Source organism: Epinephelus moara, chromosome 19 (assembly GCF_006386435.1).
Source record: "Epinephelus moara isolate mb chromosome 19, YSFRI_EMoa_1.0, whole genome shotgun sequence".
In the NCBI taxonomy this organism is placed as follows: Eukaryota; Metazoa; Chordata; class Actinopteri; order Perciformes; family Serranidae; genus Epinephelus; species Epinephelus moara.
In genome coordinates, this window is record NC_065524.1 from 21,347,047 (window position 1) to 21,369,625 (window position 22,579).

Sequence of the window (22,579 nt, forward strand, 5' to 3'; positions counted from 1 at the left end):
ACACACAACTCACTCACACTTGGGTTCACGTTACGAACAGTAACACTTGGACAAACCCCAAACACTAAGAGCTGTGCTAAAATACCCAGCTATACAGTAGCTCACACACAGGTTGCGAGTCAAATGCTCGGGGTCAAAGAAGGAACCTGGAGAACCTCAAAACAGCCGACATCCTTTATTTAAATAAAGCAGCGTTTCAGAAAGCCCCACATTTATTTATTCTACATATCCAATTATGTGAATGTAGCTGGAATTGCTGGGGCTCAGCCTGACCTGTGGTTGCTTTGAGCATTTAACTTTAGGTTAGCTCCCCTCCCAAAAAACTCTGTTACAGTACAGCGAGGTTTCACTGCCAGGCGCTCGCTGAGCCTCTGTTGAATCTTCAAAACTAAATCAAATCTCTACTTTAAACTGATCTCTTCCCATTTTCTTAAAAATACACAGATCGAATAGTAAAAACGTCAGAGGGGAAAGGTTACCCAGCTTGCAATGAAGTTAGTGGAGTCAGTCAATAAGAGTTTCCGTTTTAAAGTGGACTTAATGTGCCACGACTGTGCTTTGTCAAGAGATCTGCGGAAAATACCTTCCTTTGGATGTGGTCTTGCCATTGTTCTTCTAACGTTTCTCACCATCTCTACTGAAAATGTTGGTATTGTACATTTCTGCAAACCAGGAATACGTCATACTTTTATGTTTCATACTTATCAATATTTATAAAGTTAACTTTGTCATCTGGAGGTGGATGGGATGGTGAATGGCGTGGCACCAAGGCCAGACACCTGCCATGCTGCAGACTACTGCCAACCCCGTTCAAGAACAACAAACAACAAAACTGGTCGAGTCATTGCTGTGTTTGCATTGGCTTTTTGGGCACGACACATAGATGTTTTGCAGCATCCTGTCGCTGTGTTTTCAGTTGCTTTCTAAGGCAATAAAAGTGGCTGTTCTTTACCAAGACATTGCTGCTTTTACTGCTTTTCTTGCCATGATAGTGGCCTGAGAAGCAGTTGGGTTTTGCTGCTTTCTTGTTGGGATTGTTGCCTGAAAAATGGTTGTTTTTAACCAAGAAATTGCTGCTTTTCTTGCCATGATAGTGGCTTGAAAAATCAGTTGTGTTTTATCAAGACGTTGCTGCTTTCCTGTTGGGACTGTTGCCCGAAGAATTGTTTTTAACCAAGACATTGCTGCTTTTCTTGCCATGATAGTGGTCCAAAAGCAGATGTCTTTTACCAAGACATGGACTAAGCATCCCAAACATGGTATTTAAAGCCAAAAAAATGATCTTTTCCTGTCCATAACCAAGCAAATTTTGAGCCTAAACCTAACAACATGTTAACCACAGCATTATTAAAATGTAAAGTGTCAACGCATCCACTATATAATAATGTGCAAATGCAAATGTAACATATCCGTGGTTTGCAGACACAAACAATGCCAACATATTTTCTGGTGATTGGGTCGCCTGTTCTCCTCTGCCATCTCATTTCCTGTTATACCCCCTTACAAAGTACATACATCCATTCTCACACATGGGGGAAACCAAAATCAAAAGATCAAACATTCAACTTGTGCTACTTGAAATGAGCTGACAGACGAGACTGAAGCTGACTCTTACGCACCCCGGTTGGAGGACACACATTTTTTCCATGTTGAGAGATATTGAACAGGATATGCAAGCATGCTCACGCTTACACACATGTACCAATTGTGTGAATTCTAGCACCATGGTAGCAAGATTTACCCAAAATGCTGACGAGAGCCATCATCTCTGGCACCGTTACAATAACAGCCTGTTGGAGTTGCAGTACGCTGCTGCTGCTGCTGCTGCTGCTGCTGCTGCTGCTGCTGCTTGTGTTTTTAAGCGCATGTACATATGTGACACAAGATTCAGAGAGGGTCTCCCTTCGCTCAAAGGTTTTTTACTGGAAGCTGACAAGATGTTGGCCACACACACATACACACACACTGAGAAAAAAAGCCCTCCGCCCCAAGTTTGGGTATCCCTTTCTCCTCTCTGTCTCTTTACATTGGGTTCCATGACGGTGATCTGGTCAAAGCGCCTTTACAAAGACTCCGATTGGGGGAAGCTGAAGCCAGTTGTAAGGGTTTAAGTTGACAGTGAGGGGAGGTGTGTGTGTCTGCGCCCTGAGTGTGTGTGTGGCGGGCAGGCAGAGGGAGGAGAAATTGTCACATTGTCTGATTGTGTGACTGAATGTACCTTCTGACCCCGTGTGTTAGCCCTGACATCTAAAGGAGAAGCATTCAGCGCTGGACGAAGAACAAGCAGGAGTGAAGATGGAAACGGAGAAAAAAAAGAGCAAAGTATCACGTAAAAAAATACTTGAGGTGATTGTGAATTTGTAGACAAGAGGGTCAAAGACAGGAGAGAGCAAACACTTGTCAGCATATCTCCTCACCACTGCCGCTGTGACAGGCATCTACGGGTTTAACACTATGTGACTGTGTGGTGCTAAAGTCTTCCAACATAATTTCATCACATTTCAGCAACTACGTGCAATAGTCCCCACTGACGAAGTCGTTCCTGGCCTAAGGCTCGGTGAACAAGCTGAGCTGAGGCAGAAATCAGTCATACTGTATGAGCCTGATATTTCCTGGTGGCACTCAAGCTGCCAGTTTTGGTGTAAGTCTGTGACATTCTTGGAGGACTAAAGCTTTCTGCTGATTTATTTTGTTTGTTTGTGTGATTGCATGTGTAGGATCCGTATCCACTGTGGTCTGTGGACTGACTGACCCTGCCAACAGTGTTTGCAAACAAGCAGGATAAGGGGGGCAGATTACCCAAAAAGACATAATCGCTCATGGATTGCACACTGAATTTCTGATCAAAGATATTGCAGATTGTACAGCTTACTTTGAAAACTACAACTATTATGAAACCAAATGTTTTTGACTGCAACTGTTTTGCAAAGCATAGTCGGGTCAAAATGACTGGGGAAAAAAATGTTATTCATCTTGTATTCATCCTGAATTAATAATCCTCTAACAGAGCACCATGACAGATCAAATCTTCACAGTGAACTGAGAAGGCACATGAACAGTCTTACTGCACTTTACAGATTACAAAACAGTTGCTTGGAAAATGATCAGCCTAATTAAAATTTTCAAATAATTCCTCTTGTGGCATTATTGCAGTGTCTGCTTCAGTGGTTCTGCCTCTACCACAGACGGCAGCTACAGTCTCAGGGTGTGTGTGTGAGAGTGTGAGAGGCAGATAAAGAGGAAAAGAGAGAAAAAGTATTTGTGGGAGACACTGGTCTCTGTGTTTCACACATGTTTTGACAGTTCTGCAAGCTAATCCCTATTGTTGCTTTGCAAGGCTGGGAGGTGTGTGTGTGTGCGTGTGTGTATGTGGTGAGGAGGTTTTTTGAAATGTTAAGGGATTTCTTTAAAAAGAAACGGTACTACACTGTATCTAAGAAACATTTCAGTAAGCTGTTATCCTTTTATTTACTCTGACTTATGTAAAATAGAAGTATTAAATTGCGGAGCTGCTAAGAACAGACTTTTGGTCATATGTTCACGAGTGGAATGAGGCACAAAGACGACATTTTTCTGTACTTTTTGCATTTTTGTACGAGTTCAGTCTGAGAAAGACGTGCAACATGCGGATGTGTCTCGTTCACATGATCTCCTCCATCTTCTTGTGTGGTTTGGAATTCAAACTCAGCTTGAAGGGCATATCTGGGCGTCTGGCCACCTCACCCACACACCCTCCAGCCTTTCCTCTTTAGAATCTCCCTGACACACACACACACACACACACACACACACACACAACTGCCCGTACCCACCACCACCATCTCCAAACACACACACTCTCACTCATACAATTGCTGAGACACTCTTTTCAAACCATGCTAAACCTTTAGGCCCAACAATACAGGCTGGACCTAATCTTATAGCCCTCGTCCAATCACAGGGCTGGAAACGGAAGAGTGGAATTGATTGGCCGGTGGCCACAGGGGCCAGTTAGGGGAAGGAGAACAAGAGGAGACAACCATTGTTGATTGATTACCATGAAAGACACTTTTGTTACCGACTTGAAGGCAGTACACTGTGCCCGTATCAAGAGGAAACGCTAGCAGTCTTAAAATAGGTCACCGCTGAACTAACGTGTATACAAAACACGTCACCGAGATAGTGAGGTGTGCACAGGACAATCTCACCACCCCTTCATGAAAGACTAAGGTTCACAGATTATTAGCTGTGAGTTATATTGATTAGCTTTGGTGCAAAGGTTAGCGGGGAAGTTTCTATCCATTAATAACAAAGCAGAGAATGAAAGCAGGAGCGGAGTGATGGAAGAGAGGAGGTGAGGAAATGTAGTCAATTAGCCTTGGCTATAAACTTATCAAACCAAAACAGCTCTTTATATCCACTCAGCGATGCTTTTAGCCATGATGACGACATTTTAGGGGTGACTTAAGCTCGCCACCATCTCATCTTTCTACGTTGTAGTGTATGAGAACTGCTCCAACAGAAGATTGAGCTTGTTTGTTCTGCTGGCAGCTTTTCGATTCCCAGAAAAATCACTCTGCAGTGTCTGCAACACACCAATAAGTCAACAGGGATTTGAACCATAGCTGAGGAAGATAAGGTTGAAACGTGTTCAACTCCATTCTCAAGTTTACAAAAAATGATTAGATGGCGCAGTAATCTTATTCACAATTCCCCTGCTTTGGAAATAAGTGTGGTCAAGGTACTGTAAAACTATATGGGTGCTTGGATAACATGGAGGGTTTTATTGATGTGCCTGGTTGTCTCATATTGAACCACATTTTTTTTAATCTATTTTATTTCATCTTATTGAATTAAATTTTATGGACTGACTGCTGTTTCTGGAATTTTATCTTCTACGCTACAGGCGAAGAACAATACTGTCCCTGATTCTCATCCAAGTACACCTCTGACTGTGTGCAAAACACACACACACACACACACACACACACACACACACACACACACACACACACTTTCCTAGTGTCCTTGTTTGTTCTGCCACATACAGATAGTAATAATAATCCAAAATCTCATCTTTTGCTTCATTTTAGTGTCAGCAGTATCCAGACTTTGTCCTAACAATCCTGCAGTAACATGATTAAATGTCAGCTTGCACCAGTAATAAAAAAAACAAAAAAAAAACACGTCTTCGCTATCATTTGTATGAACCTGCATTTGCAACCCATTCACATGAGGAAAAGCATTAATGCGTGACGTAGATCAAATGCAAGATGCAAGAACACCCTCCATGCGATCCAGCGATCCCACATCCTGCTCACACGGCTACAGCCCTTTGAATCTGAATGCGACCCTTCTTGTGAATTTGCTGCCAAGGCGAAGGCCCTCACCGTGTCAGTGGCACTGATAGAAAGAGACAGAGGGGCAGCGTGCCTCTATTCACAGCCAACATACACATTAGCATAACTCCCATAGCGCGGGTAAACCACCTAGCCACCTGTAGCTGCACAGCCCACACTCACTAACCTCGCTGCAGCGCTTTCCCACCCACTTCATTCACTTTCTTCTCCTGGATGTTTTTTTGCATTTACATTTGTGCTCGAGCATGTGTGAGTAAGTTTTCTCACTGCTGATGCCAGCAGAAGCTCGTTACACCAGACTGTTTTGAGCTAATGAAGTGAGTTGGCTTGAATGGCAAGCAGACATTATTTATGTGCGGAGCAATGTGCAGGGAGCTTGTTGAGCCTGTGATGAGTAAATGAAAGAGGGTTAGAAACTTTATAAATGCATGAGAAAAACAGTGTGAGTAAGAGGGTGACAATGTCTGCTATGAGTTTTTGTGGGAGATTGTGGGAGAGATGAGTATAAAAAAAACTTGCCACAGTTTGCTCTCTCCCTCTCTCTCGTTAACTTGTTGTAGAGGAGGGGTTTTTGTCCAGGACAAGGGGTAGGAGGAGGAGTGTCCTGAAGACCAATGGGAGCCTCCCCCAGGGTTGCGATTGGCCAAGGCTGTCGTGAGTGAGTGCAGGGGAGGCCAGTAGGAAGGTGAGTGGTCTGGGAGCCTGCTAGGGGGGCAGGCAGCCTCAGAGAGCAGCTACCACTGCCTCTTAAAACCTAAGGTACTTCTCATTACAGCTACAGACTAATAGACAGAGAGCAGGGGAGGGCTGGAGACAGTGCTAAGAGAGGGAGAGGGAAGGAGAGTGAGAAATTGTGAACAGGGAAAGTTAGGAAATAAGCAGTCCTACTTGTGTGCTCCCTCTTCCTTGACTGCTGCCTCCCCACTTCACTACCTGAGGCACACATACACACACACACAGGGAGGTGTTTCAGGGAGGCTTAGAGGGCTGACTCTCCAGGGAAGAAGGGAATTAAACACTTTGTTTTCAATGCACGGCGTCCATACTCAGGACAAAAAAAGGGATTACAGCTTGTACGCCTGCCCCACTTGTTCCTCTCTTCTCTCTGCGTTTTGTCTTCACTGAGTCACTTTGGAGACTTTGGATACAACCTTCTTGAATTGTTGGTTCGGGCTCAGAGAGGCATGGCACACGGACAAAAGAGCCCCAGGTGGGCATTAACCCAGGGCTCCTTCAGCTTGGCACTGGGCCTGTCGCTCTTCTCCCTCCTCCTCCTCCTCCTCACCGTCTCGGCCGCAGATGAGTACGACTACTACAGCTGGCAGTCGGACAACTTCCACAATGGCCGCTTCTACACCAAGCAGCCCCAGTGTGTGGACATACCAGCTGACCTGCGCCTGTGCCACAATGTGGGCTACAAGAAGATGAGGCTGCCCAACCTCCTGGACCACGAGACCATGCCAGAGGTCAAGCAGCAGGCGGGCAGCTGGGTGCCCCTCCTGGCCAAAAGGTGCCACGCTGACACCCAGGTCTTCCTGTGCTCGCTGTTTGCACCGGTGTGTCTGGACAGGCCCATCTATCCCTGCCGCTCGCTGTGTGAGGCCGTGAGGGACAGCTGTGCTCCGGTGATGGAGACCTACGGCTTTCCCTGGCCTGAGATGCTGACCTGTGATAAGTTTCCCATTGATAACGACCTCTGCATCCCCATGCAGTTCACTGGGAACCATGCAACCCAGCCACCAGGTAGGGCAGCTATGTGCACATACACACACCCTCATGCAAGCCCACACAAAATCATCTACTCACACGTATGCAAAAGACCACAGAAGTGTAAGTAACTTACATTTTAGTGTAAAGAAGTCACTGGTCAAAATTTTGAATCAATGTCAGCTGGATATTGTGCAAAAACGTCATGTGACAAGCTCAGCAACCACATTACAATCGATTCAAGTTGAAGAAATCAATAAATACAACTTTAAAAAATGTTTTAACTTTTCCATCATAGAAAGCATGCTGTAGCTCGTTAATATTGTGTCCAAAACATGGTCTATATTCTAGAAATCAGTTTTTAATAATGACGTATGACACATGTGTTTTAGTAAACAACATAAATACTCATATGAAAGTATTTTAAATTGGTCAAAAAAATTTGACTTGTGTTGTGCAGACACAAATGCAAAAATAAAACATTATAGAAACAGTCTGTCTTCAGGACTCCCACTAACACCATTACTAAGACAGATGAGTGTTCAAGAGCCCGCAGAGTCAGACACAGTCAGAGCCCAAAAAACGGCTGTGAGGCTCATATGCTTTCACCACCGCACTGCAATGATGACAGATGAAAGTTTAAGTGAGAGACGATCCAGAGCCGGCGAGGCAAGAGAGGCAGGAGCAGGAGGAAGCTACCGGGGGGGAGCAAGTGGACAGCTCAGGACGGCTCCCTGCCATCTACATACACACGCCTCAGGGAGGGACAGAGACAGGAGACTGAGAGACTCCGACAGCTAGATTGCTCGCCGAGTTAAGATTAATGGACTGTGGTGTTTAAGACATCTTAACTGAAAAAGTGACACACATACACACACATGCATACACACACACCTTAATCAGCAGACCTCCACCAACAGCTAATCAATCAATCCAACAAGTGAGTGAATGGAGAATATTTGAAAGCTGTCATGCTTGCAGCTCACAAGCTGCTCTGCAGAGTGTCAATAAATGAACAAATAAACCCAAGATGGATGACATATGAACTGAAGTTACCACACTGGGGTTTCTGAGAGAGCTGATTCACAAAAAAAAGAAAGGAAAATATAAAATAATTTTTCACAGGCAACGAGTAAGAGAGCAGACAGATGGGCCAGTCGTGAGCTGTGAGAGGCTGAGTGGGACCTAAATAGAGAGAAAAAGGTGTGTACGTGTGTGTGTATGCAGCTATGCAGCGCGACTACTTAAGCAGCCTCTTCACAAAAGCAGTCGGGGCTGAGAGGGGGAGAGAGGGAGTCGATGAGGGTCTTTAGACAGTGGAGGGGGGGACTGTCCCCACTGTGTCCCAGCCTGCTAGGCCTTTGTTGGGTCTGGCAGCCAGCAGGCCAATTAGCTAGAAGGCCAATTACCGAGCTCCCACTAATTAGTCGACATGACAGGACAAGAGAGGCAGGCAGAGAATGGGAATGGCGAGAGTCTGATTGTCCCTGAGAGAGCCGAATGGAGAGGAGTGAAAGGAGAGGGAAGCGGGAGAGTTAGGGGAGGCAGACGGAGTGTAGAATAGGAGAAAAGCTGCTTCTTGCAGCACAAAAAGTGTCTGGCTCTCTGCTTTCAATAAGGACTCCAAGAAAAACGGTTTATTATTCCCATTATTCCACTTCCTGCCTTTAACCCTTTATCGCCATCTCTTATCTGCTTGGGTTGAAATGTTTCTGTGTGTTAATATTTAATTTGATACACATAGTAAATGTGTTTTCCTTAACTTGAGCTGTCCTTTGATGCGATCTAAAAATGAAAGCCAAAGCATGATTTCAGTCATATCAGTCATAACAAGTTGTGTGACATATCTTTGCTTTTAATCAATAATGTTCACAGCATACTAATATCTCGCTATCTGATAAAAAAAGATCGTTTCAAGATTCTCTGGTGAATTCACGCAGTGCTGACTTTATTCCATCAAGGGAAAATGGCTGTTCTGTTTTTGTAGGACAGGAATCAACTATGTGACACTTTGGCTTTGCAGAGCCATAACTCATTCTTTTACATGCTCCCTGAGAAGGAGGCGGCTTGAACTTCATCTGTCACCTCCTCAAACAGGCAACTGTTTGTTGATCCTATCTAATCAAATCATGATCGGAGGCGGATAGATTACAGAGAGTAGTGCGAGATTAGTGCAAATATGCAGAGGAGGCCTTTGCTGTTAAGCAGTTTTATGCAGAAAGGAAAAAAGACTAAATATGTTGAATTAAATTTTTAAGGAATAAATCAAAAATTCAATTTTGGTTAAGTTTAACAATTACATTTGACTGTGTGCTTGTGTTTGTGTGTGTGTTTGTGTGTCAGTGTGTGTGTGTCTGTGTTTGAAACTGAGAGTGAACCCATATCACTTCTAGCCTGAAGGCTCAGTCACTGACATTTTGTTAAGATCCAGAGATTCTCAGATGTGCCGATGAGGCCATCCTGAGGACAAGCTTTTGGCTCTAAGATACAGACACACAGACACACACACATACACTGACACACACACACACACACACAAAAACAGCCAGCAATAATACAAAGGAATTTCATCTAAGAACTGTCAGAAGTGAGTTTCTCTGTGTCAAAGGACATGGGTGCTTCTCTTCACACAGGATCATATGAGGACTCTGGTGGTATTCCAGGTGAATCTCGGGGAGTTGGATCAATCGCAGGTATTAAGTGCTGTTCTCCCTGTCCGGGAGGCCCCGATGCTATCTGAGCTATTCTGCAATTACATGATATAGCATGGTTCGAGGGCTCCTGTGGAAACTAACAGTACAGAGTCAGATTCACTTTCCACCTCTCTGTCATAGCCAAAACTGAGAGGAACACCACCACCATCACCTGAGCTCAGGTTGTGTGTGTGGATGATTTTTTTTCCCCTATGTGTGTGTGTGTGTAGCAGGGGCCCATGGGGTGTGATTATGTGAAACTCAAGTCTGTAGATATTATGCCAGGGAAGACAAGCAGACTGCTGACAAAAGAGGGCCCAGGCATCGAGGGAGCAAAAAAGGCCGGCTGAGCTGAGTCTGTCGGGCAGAGCACAGTTAATGCCACCCATCAACTCCACCTTATTTAATGATGCTACCTTTAGCTGCTGTCAGCATCAGCAAATCAGCAGGTGTGATAGGCGAAAGTAGGATTCTGCACCGTCTGTGTTGGTGCATGGGGGTAAAGTCTGTAACTCAGATTGCATGTTTCCACAGAAAATGCTCCTCAAGACAATATCCACGTTGTGCAGTGAAAGTCGATGAAATTGCATGGTGTGAAAGATATTGTCTGTCCTCGCTGTACTCATTGATGCGGCGAGTGTAAGTTACAACCGTGCTAAAGGAGACAGGCAGCACTGTCAGGTCCCCAGCAGCACAATGGGCACTACTCATGTGGCCCTGGCTGCTATATGAAAGGGAAAATGTGATCCAATGCTCTGTGCATGGAAGACTGCCTCGGCCCTTTGAGAATGTATTTTCTCTTCTGTATAGGATTCCTACAGATGCAAGGAGCGTGCTGTGTTTTAGGGGCCCCGGGGGCTGCCTGTGGGCCATATTTAAGTCCTCCTCTGTCCGTCTGCATGCCGCATTTAAACAGATGTTAGACCCTCCGACATAAATCACACGCTGCATTTCATCCCCGACACAGTACCGTTTTATGTCGTAAGTGTTGCTGCTCGTAACTTAAAGGGCCCAAATGAGGCATGAGATAGTGACCCGTGCATACTTTAAATGGAACGTTCTTCCCATTAATGTCCCTGTGATGCTCAGGCTGCAGGGTACGAGGCACAAGACACAGCAGGAGATCGGGTGACGATATTGTTAGATGTGGTTATCTTTTGTGTGAAGATGGTGTGTGTGTGTGTGTGTGTGTGTGTGTGTGTGAGAAGGACAGAGAAAAAGTAAGCAGAGGCATGTAACTTTGCACGCACTGTAACTGTGATTTCCCCAAACTGTACAAATCGATTTCAAGGGAACATAAATTCAGAGTGTTTGTTTCCAGCAGAATGTTTGAAGTGAATGAGAAGGCTTCTTGGATGTTATGTAATGACAAATGGAGTCTTTAAATATTCTTTGTGATTTCACAAGACGTTTTTTCCCTTTTCGTCACTCAGTGATGACCAGAATTTACGGTGTTGAAACTACAAATTTAAAAAAAAATGCCCACAACAATTTCCTACTGCACTGCATTCCAAGAAAATTATGATGTTTATATCATCATTGTGTTGTTGTGTTTTCAAAGGTCACAGTGGACACATATCTTAGACCTGATATAGTTGCACAACAACACTTCTTTATAGAGCTGGGTATCGGTATTCGATATCCGACAGGTATCAACCAAAATAGCCCAGTAACAAGTAGTATCAAAACATCTCCCATCAAACATTACCTGCATTTAATCCTTTTTGTGCTGGGGGTCTGATTCCAGACTGTCCCAACTTCCAATCAGCAAACTTTCTGTTGCTGCCATCTCCTGAGCGGCTCTTCTCCAGACGTAAGTTCAATCTCTGCCCAGTAAATTTTGACATTGAAACAAAAACTAAACAAAGAGGCATTCATAAGGACAACTATGTATTCTCTTACAGTTTTCAACAGCTGCCGTTACTATGGCAACTGTGGTGGCTATCTTTATGACGACAGGACACGTAGAGTCGGCTGGGTAGCAAAGCCAATGAATGAACGGTAAAAAAAACCTTGTTGCCCCACCATTCTTGTTTATTTACTCAAACTGAACATTTCAGAGTTAAAGCTTCACTTCCTGTTCATTTGTCTCACATGTACGGTAGCCACACAGGACCACAATTAAGACTCGCAGAATAAACTCACATATTTACCAACCTCTGCAACATTAGACTGAAATATTTTTATCTCTGTATTGTAGCAAGTAATAACATCTAACAATAGAATTAACTTATTACTGATAAATGGTGCTTACAACAACCACAGACACACTCGGCTGAATACAGCCATTTGAGAGGGTCACTCGTTATTCTAAAACACAAGTTAGCACAATATCGAGTGGACTTTGTTGCATTTCGTTGTTTTTAATCAGCCTTTCTAATTTGTTAAAAATACTTAAAACCAGTTTATTTGAAAGAGAGGAGAAAAGTCAAGCGGGGGACAAGAGACAAAAGACACAGCAGGGGAGGGAGACTGAAGTGGAGAAAGTGATATTAACCTCAGAGCTATGACTAACTGAAGTTGTGCAGTTAAATTACTGGACTCATGCCGTACGCCATTTCCACTCTGGCTTGCTGTTTGAAGATTAACAGCAGGGCTTTCCAGCAGACCACCTCCCTACTCACCCTACTCCCATCATCCCTTTCCTCTTACCCTCAATTATCAACTCCCAACCTCCTCGTCCTCTAGAACAACAGCTCTGAGAGACAATATTGTACCATTCGTCACTGTGAATGGAAACATTCAAGTTTCTGGGATTAGGTCTATAACCCAGCGACATGCAGATGACGAAAAGCAGCATGCAGGAGGCGGTCAAGTCCAAAGTCAACCAAAGCAAGAACATAATTTTCACAATTCAATCACATGGCGTGGTAAAAAATTCCTAAACTGCTTTGAGATGATGGCAAAATACATGAATGACCTAATGTCAAAATATTTGCTGAGTAGAAACGTGTCCAGGAAAAAAAATAATAAAACACAGCGAGCCATGCAGCAGTGATTCCCACCAGAACATGACGGTGATTCCCCCAACGGAGACCGCGATGAGGGCAGTCGTGACTTAATTGATTTCTCAGCGGCATCCAAACAGTGGTTTTCGGTCCAAGCTCAACTAAGTTTCATGGAGGGGCTGCTTTCTCCTGACACATGCTCTGGCATCGACGCAACTGGGCCTCCTGCCAACATACCACCCCTGTGAAACCAGAATGAATTGCCGTGGAGTCTGAATAAGACGTAACAGCTTCAAGGGAATCATTCAAAACAGGCAAATCCAGAGTTCTGGCATCTCTTTATCTGCATGTGTGTGTGTGTGTCTGTTTCCGTGCTCTTGTCCCAGCCTTCATGTCAGCACCAGACAATTAAGAGGCCTGACCCTGTAGGCCTCGCAGGTCTCCCGCCTGTGAATGCATGGGAACTCTCAGAGGAAAAAAAACTGGCAGTTACTCCACAAGAACATGGTTCAGCTCCCTCCGACGCACCAATACGAGCGCATACACACATACATACACTCAGTGGTGGTTAGGGGGTTCACCTCCCCATGACCCGAGCAGTGAAGCATGCTAAACTTTGACCCCTCTCATTATCTGCCCAGACGCTGAGGTTTGGGCTGGGGTGATAACCTCTGAACCCTGACTTTTCACCTAGGGGCCTGTGTTGGACTGGCCTAGGATAATCCTGTGTGTGTTTGGAAGTGTGAGACACACAGGAAAACAGAGAGGTCTGAACATATTTTGGATATTGTGGTGTGTGAATGACAGAAAAAATTAGCTCCCCTATAAGCAGACGTCCCAAAAAAGGCTGCTCATGATATTTCTCTGCCCTGTAGGTGTATATATGTGGTGTGGGGAAGACTTCTATACCACATCCTTCTCTCCCTGACCGTTTCTAATATTATACCTTGTTCTCTCGATTAGCCCAAGGCTCTGTTTTGTGGATGAGTGGAGTGATATTAGATGTGTGTAGCTACAACCGGTCCTTCTGGGATTACATGGGGTTTACATAGTAATTGTTGTAGTAAAATTTTATATTGAAGAGCCTGTGGAGAAAATTGCAAGGCACTATGGAGTGTGTGTTTGAGAAGGAAGATGGCTTTGAAAACAAGTTTTGTACGTAACATGGGTGAGAAGAGAATATGTAATTAAGTCAAATGCCATGATCATTAATCATGTTTCCAGGCGTATTTTGTCAGTTATTCTGCTGTAGAAACAAGCAACAGTTTCCAGTAAACAAAATAAAAGGCTTTATGCAGGGCCTGTACTTCTCTCTCATGTGCACAAAAACAACAATCATAAAGTCTCAAATCATAACTTACCGAGGCTAAACATGCTTTTGAGCAAAGCAGGCATGACCATAAATTCTGTGTTAAAAATAAACCCAGCTTGTTGCTTCGGTTTCCCCTCGCTGTTTCACAATGTGTGGTTGCTGTGTGGCCTAAGTACCGGCTGTGTCTGTGTACTGAATCACTTTTCACCATGTTCAGCTGCTCCTGCTGCAGCGTTTACCTTTCTGCACAGCCAAGACCACGCCTGCACCACCAAAATATACAAGGGCCAGAATAAAAACATTTTGTCCGGTGTAATTGCAGGGCAAACATCAGTCAGCTTGCTGGACTGTGTATTCGCCCCGCAGCAAATAGCCTCTGACAAGAGGAGGGGGGCTGCAAATAAGTGCCTCGAAAGTGCTCAGGGCTTAACGATTTCATACCGACACGGCTTTGGTTTTGCTGACCGCGTTTGACTAACAATGACCTCAACTCAGCAGTTAGATATTAGCTAATGTGGCTTTAATAAAACCATATGAAATGTGATTCAGTGTTGTTGCTAATGACAAATTATTTTTCTGTCCCCTCAGTGTCGAAGGTGTGCCCTCCGTGTGACAATGAACTGAAAGCAGACAACATCATGGAGCATTACTGTGCCAGTGACTTTGGTAAGTACCAGCAAGTAAAGAGTGAGAGCTACATAAACACATATACAGTACAGTACAGGGGAGCAGCTTAATACACAGCAGGGCCGATCTGTCTTTGTGGGGCCCGAAGCACAAAAAAACAACAACCTACAGCTGTAGCACTCATTGCCTGCAGGTGGCACAAAGGTTAAAACCGCAGCAGCTATTTGGTTCATTCAAGATAAATTGCACCTCGCCCGGAAAGAAGACGAGATCAGGCAGCAGCAGCAGGGGGTGGTGAAACTTAAGCGAAGTTGGACAGTTTCCAGCAAAGATGCTGTATTTCCAGAAACCTTCAAAGAACATACATGAACTCACAGAAATATTCACATCCTGTAAATCCACCTGTAGTTCGCAGATGACGTGTTATTGCCATTATCACCCACACAAGATATCTGTTGATAGATCAAACCTCCATTACACAACATGAGATTAATAGCATACAATGTAGCACAGAGCTGCCCAAAGTGGGGCCCGTGGGCAGGAGGTGACCCGCCATAAGGTTTGATTTTGCCTGCGAGAGGTTTCTAGACATTTTTTTTTAAGATTAATTTCAGGAAATTATAAATTGCTGGTAATCCAAATACAAATGTTTTGTTTATTTGTGAGGTCAAAATGCTCTTTAAATATGTAGAATCCCCAATTATCATAAATTATCTTTCATAATGTGAGCACAAGGACACTTTGCATAGAAAGTCAGGTTGGCATGAGACGCAGAGATATTGGCAAATTGACAAAAGGTTTTTTAATTAAGGGAAATGTTGCATCTTATCAATACAGTACAATACAATACAATAGGTGTTTGCTTTTGGCCCATGGCCCACCATTAACTCTCAGTTTTGGCTACTAAAGGAAAAAGTGTAGGCTCGACTGATCAACCATGAAATATTAAAATTACACAGAACATTAGGATATTCTACAAAACGTGGTGTTTATAGTCGAAACTAAGAGCCAACCAGCTCTTTTTCCAGGCAACAGCCAAGTGTCTCCCATCATGCCCCGGGCCTCATAGTCAGTGGAGAGCAAATGCAGCACCTTTCTCTAAAAACTGCAACCACCTTGATCTTGCAACATTATTGTTGTCCATGTGTACATGACTTCAGAGCAAGTCAGGATCAAAATGGACAAAAATCTGACTGGCATGCATTGTGCTGCAATCAGCAGTTATCAGTTCTGCACGGGCCTGGCTCATCTCGAACTAGCCTGTAATTGTCGACATCGACTGCTAAACCTGCTGCTCCAACTTTTCTTTCCTATATGTGGTACAGGTTAGCTACAGGTGAGGCTGAGCAGCCCCCCTTTTGTGGAGAATCTGCAGCCTGATGAATGTGCACACAATTCATGGTTTCATAGTTATTAAATCATGAGTACAACTGTGCAAACATAATGTGTCACCACAGGCTTAATTTGGAGTTACAACCCTGTTTCACAAGTTAATAATGAAATGAAGGGAATAAAAAAATCAAAGAAATGTAAAAACCTCTGCATTTACAAAAGCCAAAAAATTACACTGACACAACAGTTAAAAATACTTTTTGTTGGTCATAAAAATAAGAGTTGGGCTTTATGATTTTTTTTTTCATTACATATATGTTTCAGTCTCGTCTGATAAAACATATGTTTGTGGGTTTCTGTAGAAAATGGTCAAAATGAGCACCGACAGGAACAAGCAAAGTGCACATTAATATTGCACTATTCCCTCTGCTAGCATAACCCCTTTCTTCCTATCATTTGGTAAATTAATGTAACAGCTTCCAGTCCCCGATGTCCATTCAACACCATTTTCTAAACTTTCTACTTTCCGGCATTCCACTTTCACCACAGTAATGACCTGCACACAAAGCCAGAACATAATTATTCCATTATTTCTGCTCATCGAGGCTTTTGGCCCATCATACTCCACAGCAGCTGAATTTCTGCGTGCATGGACTATTGCCCCGGTCTTTAGAGTTAATGATATACTGCTCTCTATTTTCTCTGGTCATAAGATTCTGAGCACTGAACTAGAAATGGTGACAAACCCATAACCTTGGGAGACTCATGAAGAACATGGCTCATGTTTCTGAACAGCTTAGAGAGAACAGTGTAACTGAAAACAAAATGTGGCAAAACTGGTGCTGAAAACGATATTTCTATGCTCTAGTGTCCCACAGAGGAAATGTCTGCACTTTAAAAGTTTCGCAAACTATCTTCTGGCAATCCCCCGCACCTACGAAATGTCCTGAATACACAGAACATGACCTGTTATAAATCATAAATTAATAAACGGCCAACACATCACATCCAACAACAACAACAAAATACATCTCCGCGCACATCGCTCACACTCTGAGCTGCAGCCAAAACGTCGGCTCATCCCCGTAATTAATCATGACTCCACCGGGCCACAGATATTTATTTGTCTGATTAATTTCAGGATTACATATCTCAATCATCCAACGTGAGGGTGTTTTTTCGGGGATCAGATTCTTTCTGCTCATTAGAATGAAACATGGTTACACGTGAAAGCAGACAGTGAGCCAAAGACAGACATTTTATTGGCTATTAATGTATGGGACTGGATGAGGATGAGTAGAGAAGTCAAGATAACCTTGACGTATGGATCTGGAGATCAAGGCAGGAATGACTCTACATTGTTATTCTATAGGGCCATGACAGCTTGATCTCATGCTTTGTGAATGTTGTTACCTATTCATCTTCGGACACTTCACCCCCTGAGAGTTTTGTACCCCGTGTTTTATTACAGTCTACTTTTGATGTCTGATCCCTCCACATTCCTTGCTGTACCATCCTGGAGCCTCGCACAAATGACAAGGGTAGAAAAGAAAGGGGGAGGGAAGCAAGTCTGGCAGGAACATGAAGCCTACACCTGGTTGGAAGGGGAGGTTGCTTGCTTTAGCTTAAAGAAAACCTGCTTCTCCTCAAAATGACAGCACACTTCTCTCTCCTTCTTTTCCTACCTCGACGCCCCCTCTGCTCACTTTAAAGAAAGTGAGTTTGTATAAAGACGTGGGCACAGCTTGTCACAAAGATACAGCCCAGGCTGCACAGCGGGCTCCAGTGCATCACTTCTGACTGTATATGAGTGGGCATTCAAAGTGAATCAGGGAGGGAAATTATTTTATCCTTCCTATCTTAACTGAACACACACATACACATGAATGCATTCATTCACAAGAACACACACGCTCGCTCAGGCATGCAAACGCAGCACTCAAACACACGCCCTCAGTGAAGGAGCTGGATGTGAATCAGGATGCGGATGAAGAGGCACCTCAACACACACATTCCTTCTTGAACATGCTATCGCTTCGCATGTACTGTGTACGTATCAGAGTGTACTGAGGGATGTTTATGCAGGCGAGAAGCGAAATGGCGACCTTCCAGCAAGGCTTGGGTACATAGCGATGCTTCATACCGGCCCTGCACTTTTGCCCGGCCCATGATTAATTTCACCTGTCAAAACGTTCACCCAGAGAATTCCTCTCTCAAATGCTTGGCAGTTCAATTTTAATCTCTCACATGTTAAACTTATAAACACGCGGCCCGATGGGAGATACAAGTCAGTACTTCATTAATTTGATGAACCAAACAGTAACCTAACTCCACATATACTAAAACCAGTGTACAGAGGTGATCTGTTCTGTATTTTGTTGTTGTTAAAATACAGGACTGGAAGCACAAAGTAAGCGCAGAATCTCACAGGAGGAGCAGGAAATGTAAAAACAGGTCACACCTGACTACAAAATGATTGTTACATAGAAAATTATATACATAAAGAACGAGACAAGCCGGTATGGACCAACAAAGGATGATACTAAAGTAATTCAATAAAGATCCCATGTTGAAATATCACTGATATTATAACCAGAGGTTTAGACTTCAGATTTAAAGAGCAGTTCACCCCAGAGTCAAAAAATCATATTTTTACTCTTACCTCTGGTGCTATAAATCAGTCAAGATTGTTTTGGTGTGAGCTGTTGAGTGTTGGAGATATCGGCCATAAAGATGTCTGCCTTCTCTTGAATATAATGGAACTAGATGGCACTCGGCTTGTGCTGCTTAAGTGCCAAAAAGTACATTTTAACTCAATGTCTCTTTCCAGAAAACATGGTCAGGTTACTCAAGATAATCCACAGACCTCGTTGTGAGCAGTTTTATGTAGGAACTATTTTCTTTCTACTGTATCACTCCCTAAAAGCTCGATTTGACTTGAGACTTGAAAGCAAAAACATGCAAGTCCCAAGATTTGACACGGTAAATCCCATATGCACTAGACAGGCCTTGCACATTTTAATTATTAGACCTACACACTGAAAGTACTTGGCCTCAGTAATGTAAAAAACAAGGTTTATCCAGCTGTAAAAGACAAATTGCCGTGTCATGTAATGGCCAGCGTTCGTAGATGTGAAATACTTGCATCTTGACTTGCAATTTGCCTCTAACGACTTGCGACTTGGACTCACAGGCTTGACTTGAACTTGCTTCAAAAGAGGTTGTAACTCCAAAAACATCCTCCTTTTCATTTATGGGTTTTCCCCCAACTCAGAAACACAAACATACACACAGGATGCAGTTTTTATACGCTGCAGGAGAGTTTAAATGATGATACTCAGGAGAGGTGTAAAATAGCTGCTTCTCTGGCAACAAAGTGCAACGCTGGTCTGCAGGAGGAAGAAATGTCAGCTGCTCAAAGTGGAAAGGAACAGGGGAATCAGAGTGACACATTAACAGCTTCTGGGTGTAAATATCTGAATAAAAGTCGAGTTAAAATGTCTCTCCCTTTCTTCTCCCTCAGCCCTCAAGATGAAAATCAAGGAGGTGAAGAAGGAGAAGGGTGACCGGAAGCTGATCGCGGCTCAAAAGAAGAAGAAAGTGTTGAAGCAGGGTGTGCTGAGGAAGAAGGACCTGAAGAAGCTGACCCTGTACATCAAGAATGGCGCCAACTGCCCGTGCTCCCAGCTCGACAGCCTGGGCTCCAACTTCCTCATCATGGGCCGCAAAGTGGACCAGCAGCTGCTGCTCATGTCCATTCACAAGTGGGACAAGAAGAGCAAGGAGCTCAAATTCGCCATCAAGTACATGAAGTCCCATCAGTGCCCCACCTACCACACCGTCTTCCAGTGATGCGGCTCGCTGCACTGTTCGCACAATCCACCATCGCTCCCCACATTCCACCCTGTTCCACATAGATCCTAATTCTGCGTCCCTGAACCCCAGATTCCTGAAAAATCTATGTAGCCCGACAAGAGGACGCAGGGCAGCCAAGCTCTTATTTTCTCAGCTTTAACATGAATCAGGTTGTCAAGGGGGTCGTCGTGATCCGCTCAGATGAATCAGACATGTTAATGTTGGAGAGAGGAAAAGCTGCACGCTCTGCAGCTCCCTCCTAAAAATAAAAGCCCCAACGCAACCACAGATTTTATAACAATTTGGGTGATATCATTTTATTCCCCAAAGCGAAACAGACATTTTGATTGACCCCCTGCGATTTAATAGAATCTTTCTTAACAATTCTACTTTCCTCTTCTGATATAGTAGAACAAATCACTTGTATGGTATCTTACAGCAACTTTATCAAGACAGTGGCATTAAGAAATGGGAACCTAAAGATTTGAGGCGACTATCGGAGGGAAAACATGCTTGACAATGTAGTGATTACAGACCGACAGAATGGAAAGGGAGCTGAGTTGAAAGGCAGGGTTTGTTTCAGTGTAAAAAGAGCTGAGAGAAATGACACGCTACAGTACATGTGGGCTGTGCAATGGGCCAGTGCACACATTGGCACAGAGCTCCCAGGAACAACATCAAAGGAGAGAATTGTAGATGATCCACTTAACTGTATGTTTTAATAATGTAAAAAGTAGGTAATTCAGACCAATACTAGATGATTAGAAAATTGGGCTTTTTTCTTTTATCCCTGCTGGGAAAGAAGACCGATGGAACGAGACAGACTGGCGGACTGGATGATGCTTCCACTGACTTTGTACAGCACCGTTTTTTGTGGCCTGAAAGAGGGAAACTTGAATATTTTTTTGCTTTTTCAATTGGAGAGAGAGAAGGAGGTTGAGGCAGAGGAGACATCTTCCTGAAAACAAGCGGAAAATAAAAGAGAAAGAAAGAGAGAGAGAAAAAGAGACTCCGGACAGAACCAACAATGTTGGGTTGATAAGTCTCTGGCACTCGCTGTTTTTCACTATCACTCTTCAAATGTTTCTACTTTTTGTACTTAAATTTTTTGAATTTGCTTCAGTTATCTATTGTATGAAAGCAGGAATCATACATACAGACATAGCACCTGAGTTCACTGTTGCCGTAGCAATAAAGGATGAAAATTTAACTTTGACAATATTTTCTAATCAGTTAACCTGTAAGTAGTTCTGTTACTGAAATACATCTTTGTTTTACAAAAAAGTAAATGAATAAAATATATTTGAAATTTTTATAAGGAATATTTCTTTGAAATGTGCTGTTTCTTTACACAAAGTGCACCACACTCATCTTTTTCTGACTTTATCACAGCACGTTTGCTTGGTTGAGAAAACACACAAGTGCATCCTTGCAAGGCCGGAGGTAACGTTTTAACTTTGGGGAGGAGGACACATATGAAACAGGAAGAAAACTGAGCATCACTTAATTTCCTGCATTCTAGTGAACTTTAATGCACCAAATTGTCCTTTTTGCATCACTGTATGGTCTATAAGTCTTTATTTATCAAAAAAAAAGTTCTCTGCGACTTTCATGTGTCTACTGGGGGCCAAATGCACATGTTCTCAATATCAAAAGGGAAGCGTCCTCTGCGTGTAGTGTTTAAGTTTAATTTTCCACTTAAAAAAATAGAAAAGTGACAGAAAATGTTCTGCATTTTCACATTCGACAGATTAATTTGTTTCCACCGGCCAATCAGATGCAGTCAAGCCATGGCATGGATAGAAAATGATTTTTTTTTTCTTTCCATTTATCAATCCAACATCCAGACTTAGAAAATTACAAAAAACAATTCTTGTTTTATAATTTTACATTGATGTGCCGAACAATAAATACAATTTTAGACAATTTGATTTACTGTTCTCATCTGAGTTCCAGTTTTGGGATTGTAAAAGTGCACATGGCCTTACATGCACCTTCATTTCTCCTTTCAAAAGGGGGAAAAAAAAAAAAGAGGTGAAACCTCAGTTACGCTCTCTGCCATGCCAAAATCTTCCAGATCCACACTGGGCACAGCTTTACACAAAGTCTGGGCTACAAAAGCTCCAGCATTTAATGTTAAAGAGTAAAGGGGTGACGCAGACAGACAGCAGGCTGCAATGTAACAGACCAACTTTATCAAAACCACCCAGAATTTAATCACTCAAGACGCACACACAACTAATTTAGTGCATTAAACGATAAAAAAAAATCTGGCATCTCTGTTCTCCAAAATACAAGATGGATTAATTGTGACACTGCACAATGCTTATTGTCTTACGCCCATATTTCCCGAAATGTGGGGACCTTTTGGAGGCTGCTCCAAGAGTGAATGCCAGTAAAGTGATGACCTATTTCCAGCTGATTGTGGAGATAGTGCACACACTGTTTCTAGACCGTGGAATGACAGAAACGGGAGGGGAGAGGGACAATGGGAAGAGAACAGTGTTGGACAGGGCTGCCTTGATTAGACACTTCAAAACCTACAAACTCTCTGTGAGTCATCGAGCCTTTATGCTGGAATGAGTTGACCAGAGTTGAATCAGCTCTCATACAGTACATTACATGCTGCTTAAGGTGTGTTCAGACCAAACGTGAAGTGAATTTTGTGTGCAACGCTATTACATATAAAGTGAATGCAAATGCGAGTTGAAATGTTTGAATGTGAGCCAAACATTAGTGTCTGTGGGCACCAAGAGCTCCACGAGT

General features: G+C 43.3%; 1 protein-coding gene across 1 annotated transcript; it reads left to right on the forward strand.

Moving 5' to 3' along the window:
• The first annotated feature begins 6,050 nt into the window (after positions 1-6,050).
• On the forward strand, positions 6,051-21,131 carry sfrp5 (secreted frizzled-related protein 5). Its single transcript, XM_050071795.1, has 3 exons — positions 6,051-7,082; positions 14,588-14,665; positions 19,482-21,131. The coding sequence occupies exons 1-3, from the start codon at positions 6,524-6,526 to the stop codon at positions 19,808-19,810; spliced, it is 966 nt and encodes a 321-aa protein (XP_049927752.1). The 5' UTR covers positions 6,051-6,523; the 3' UTR covers positions 19,811-21,131.
• The last annotated feature ends 1,448 nt before the right edge of the window (positions 21,132-22,579 follow it).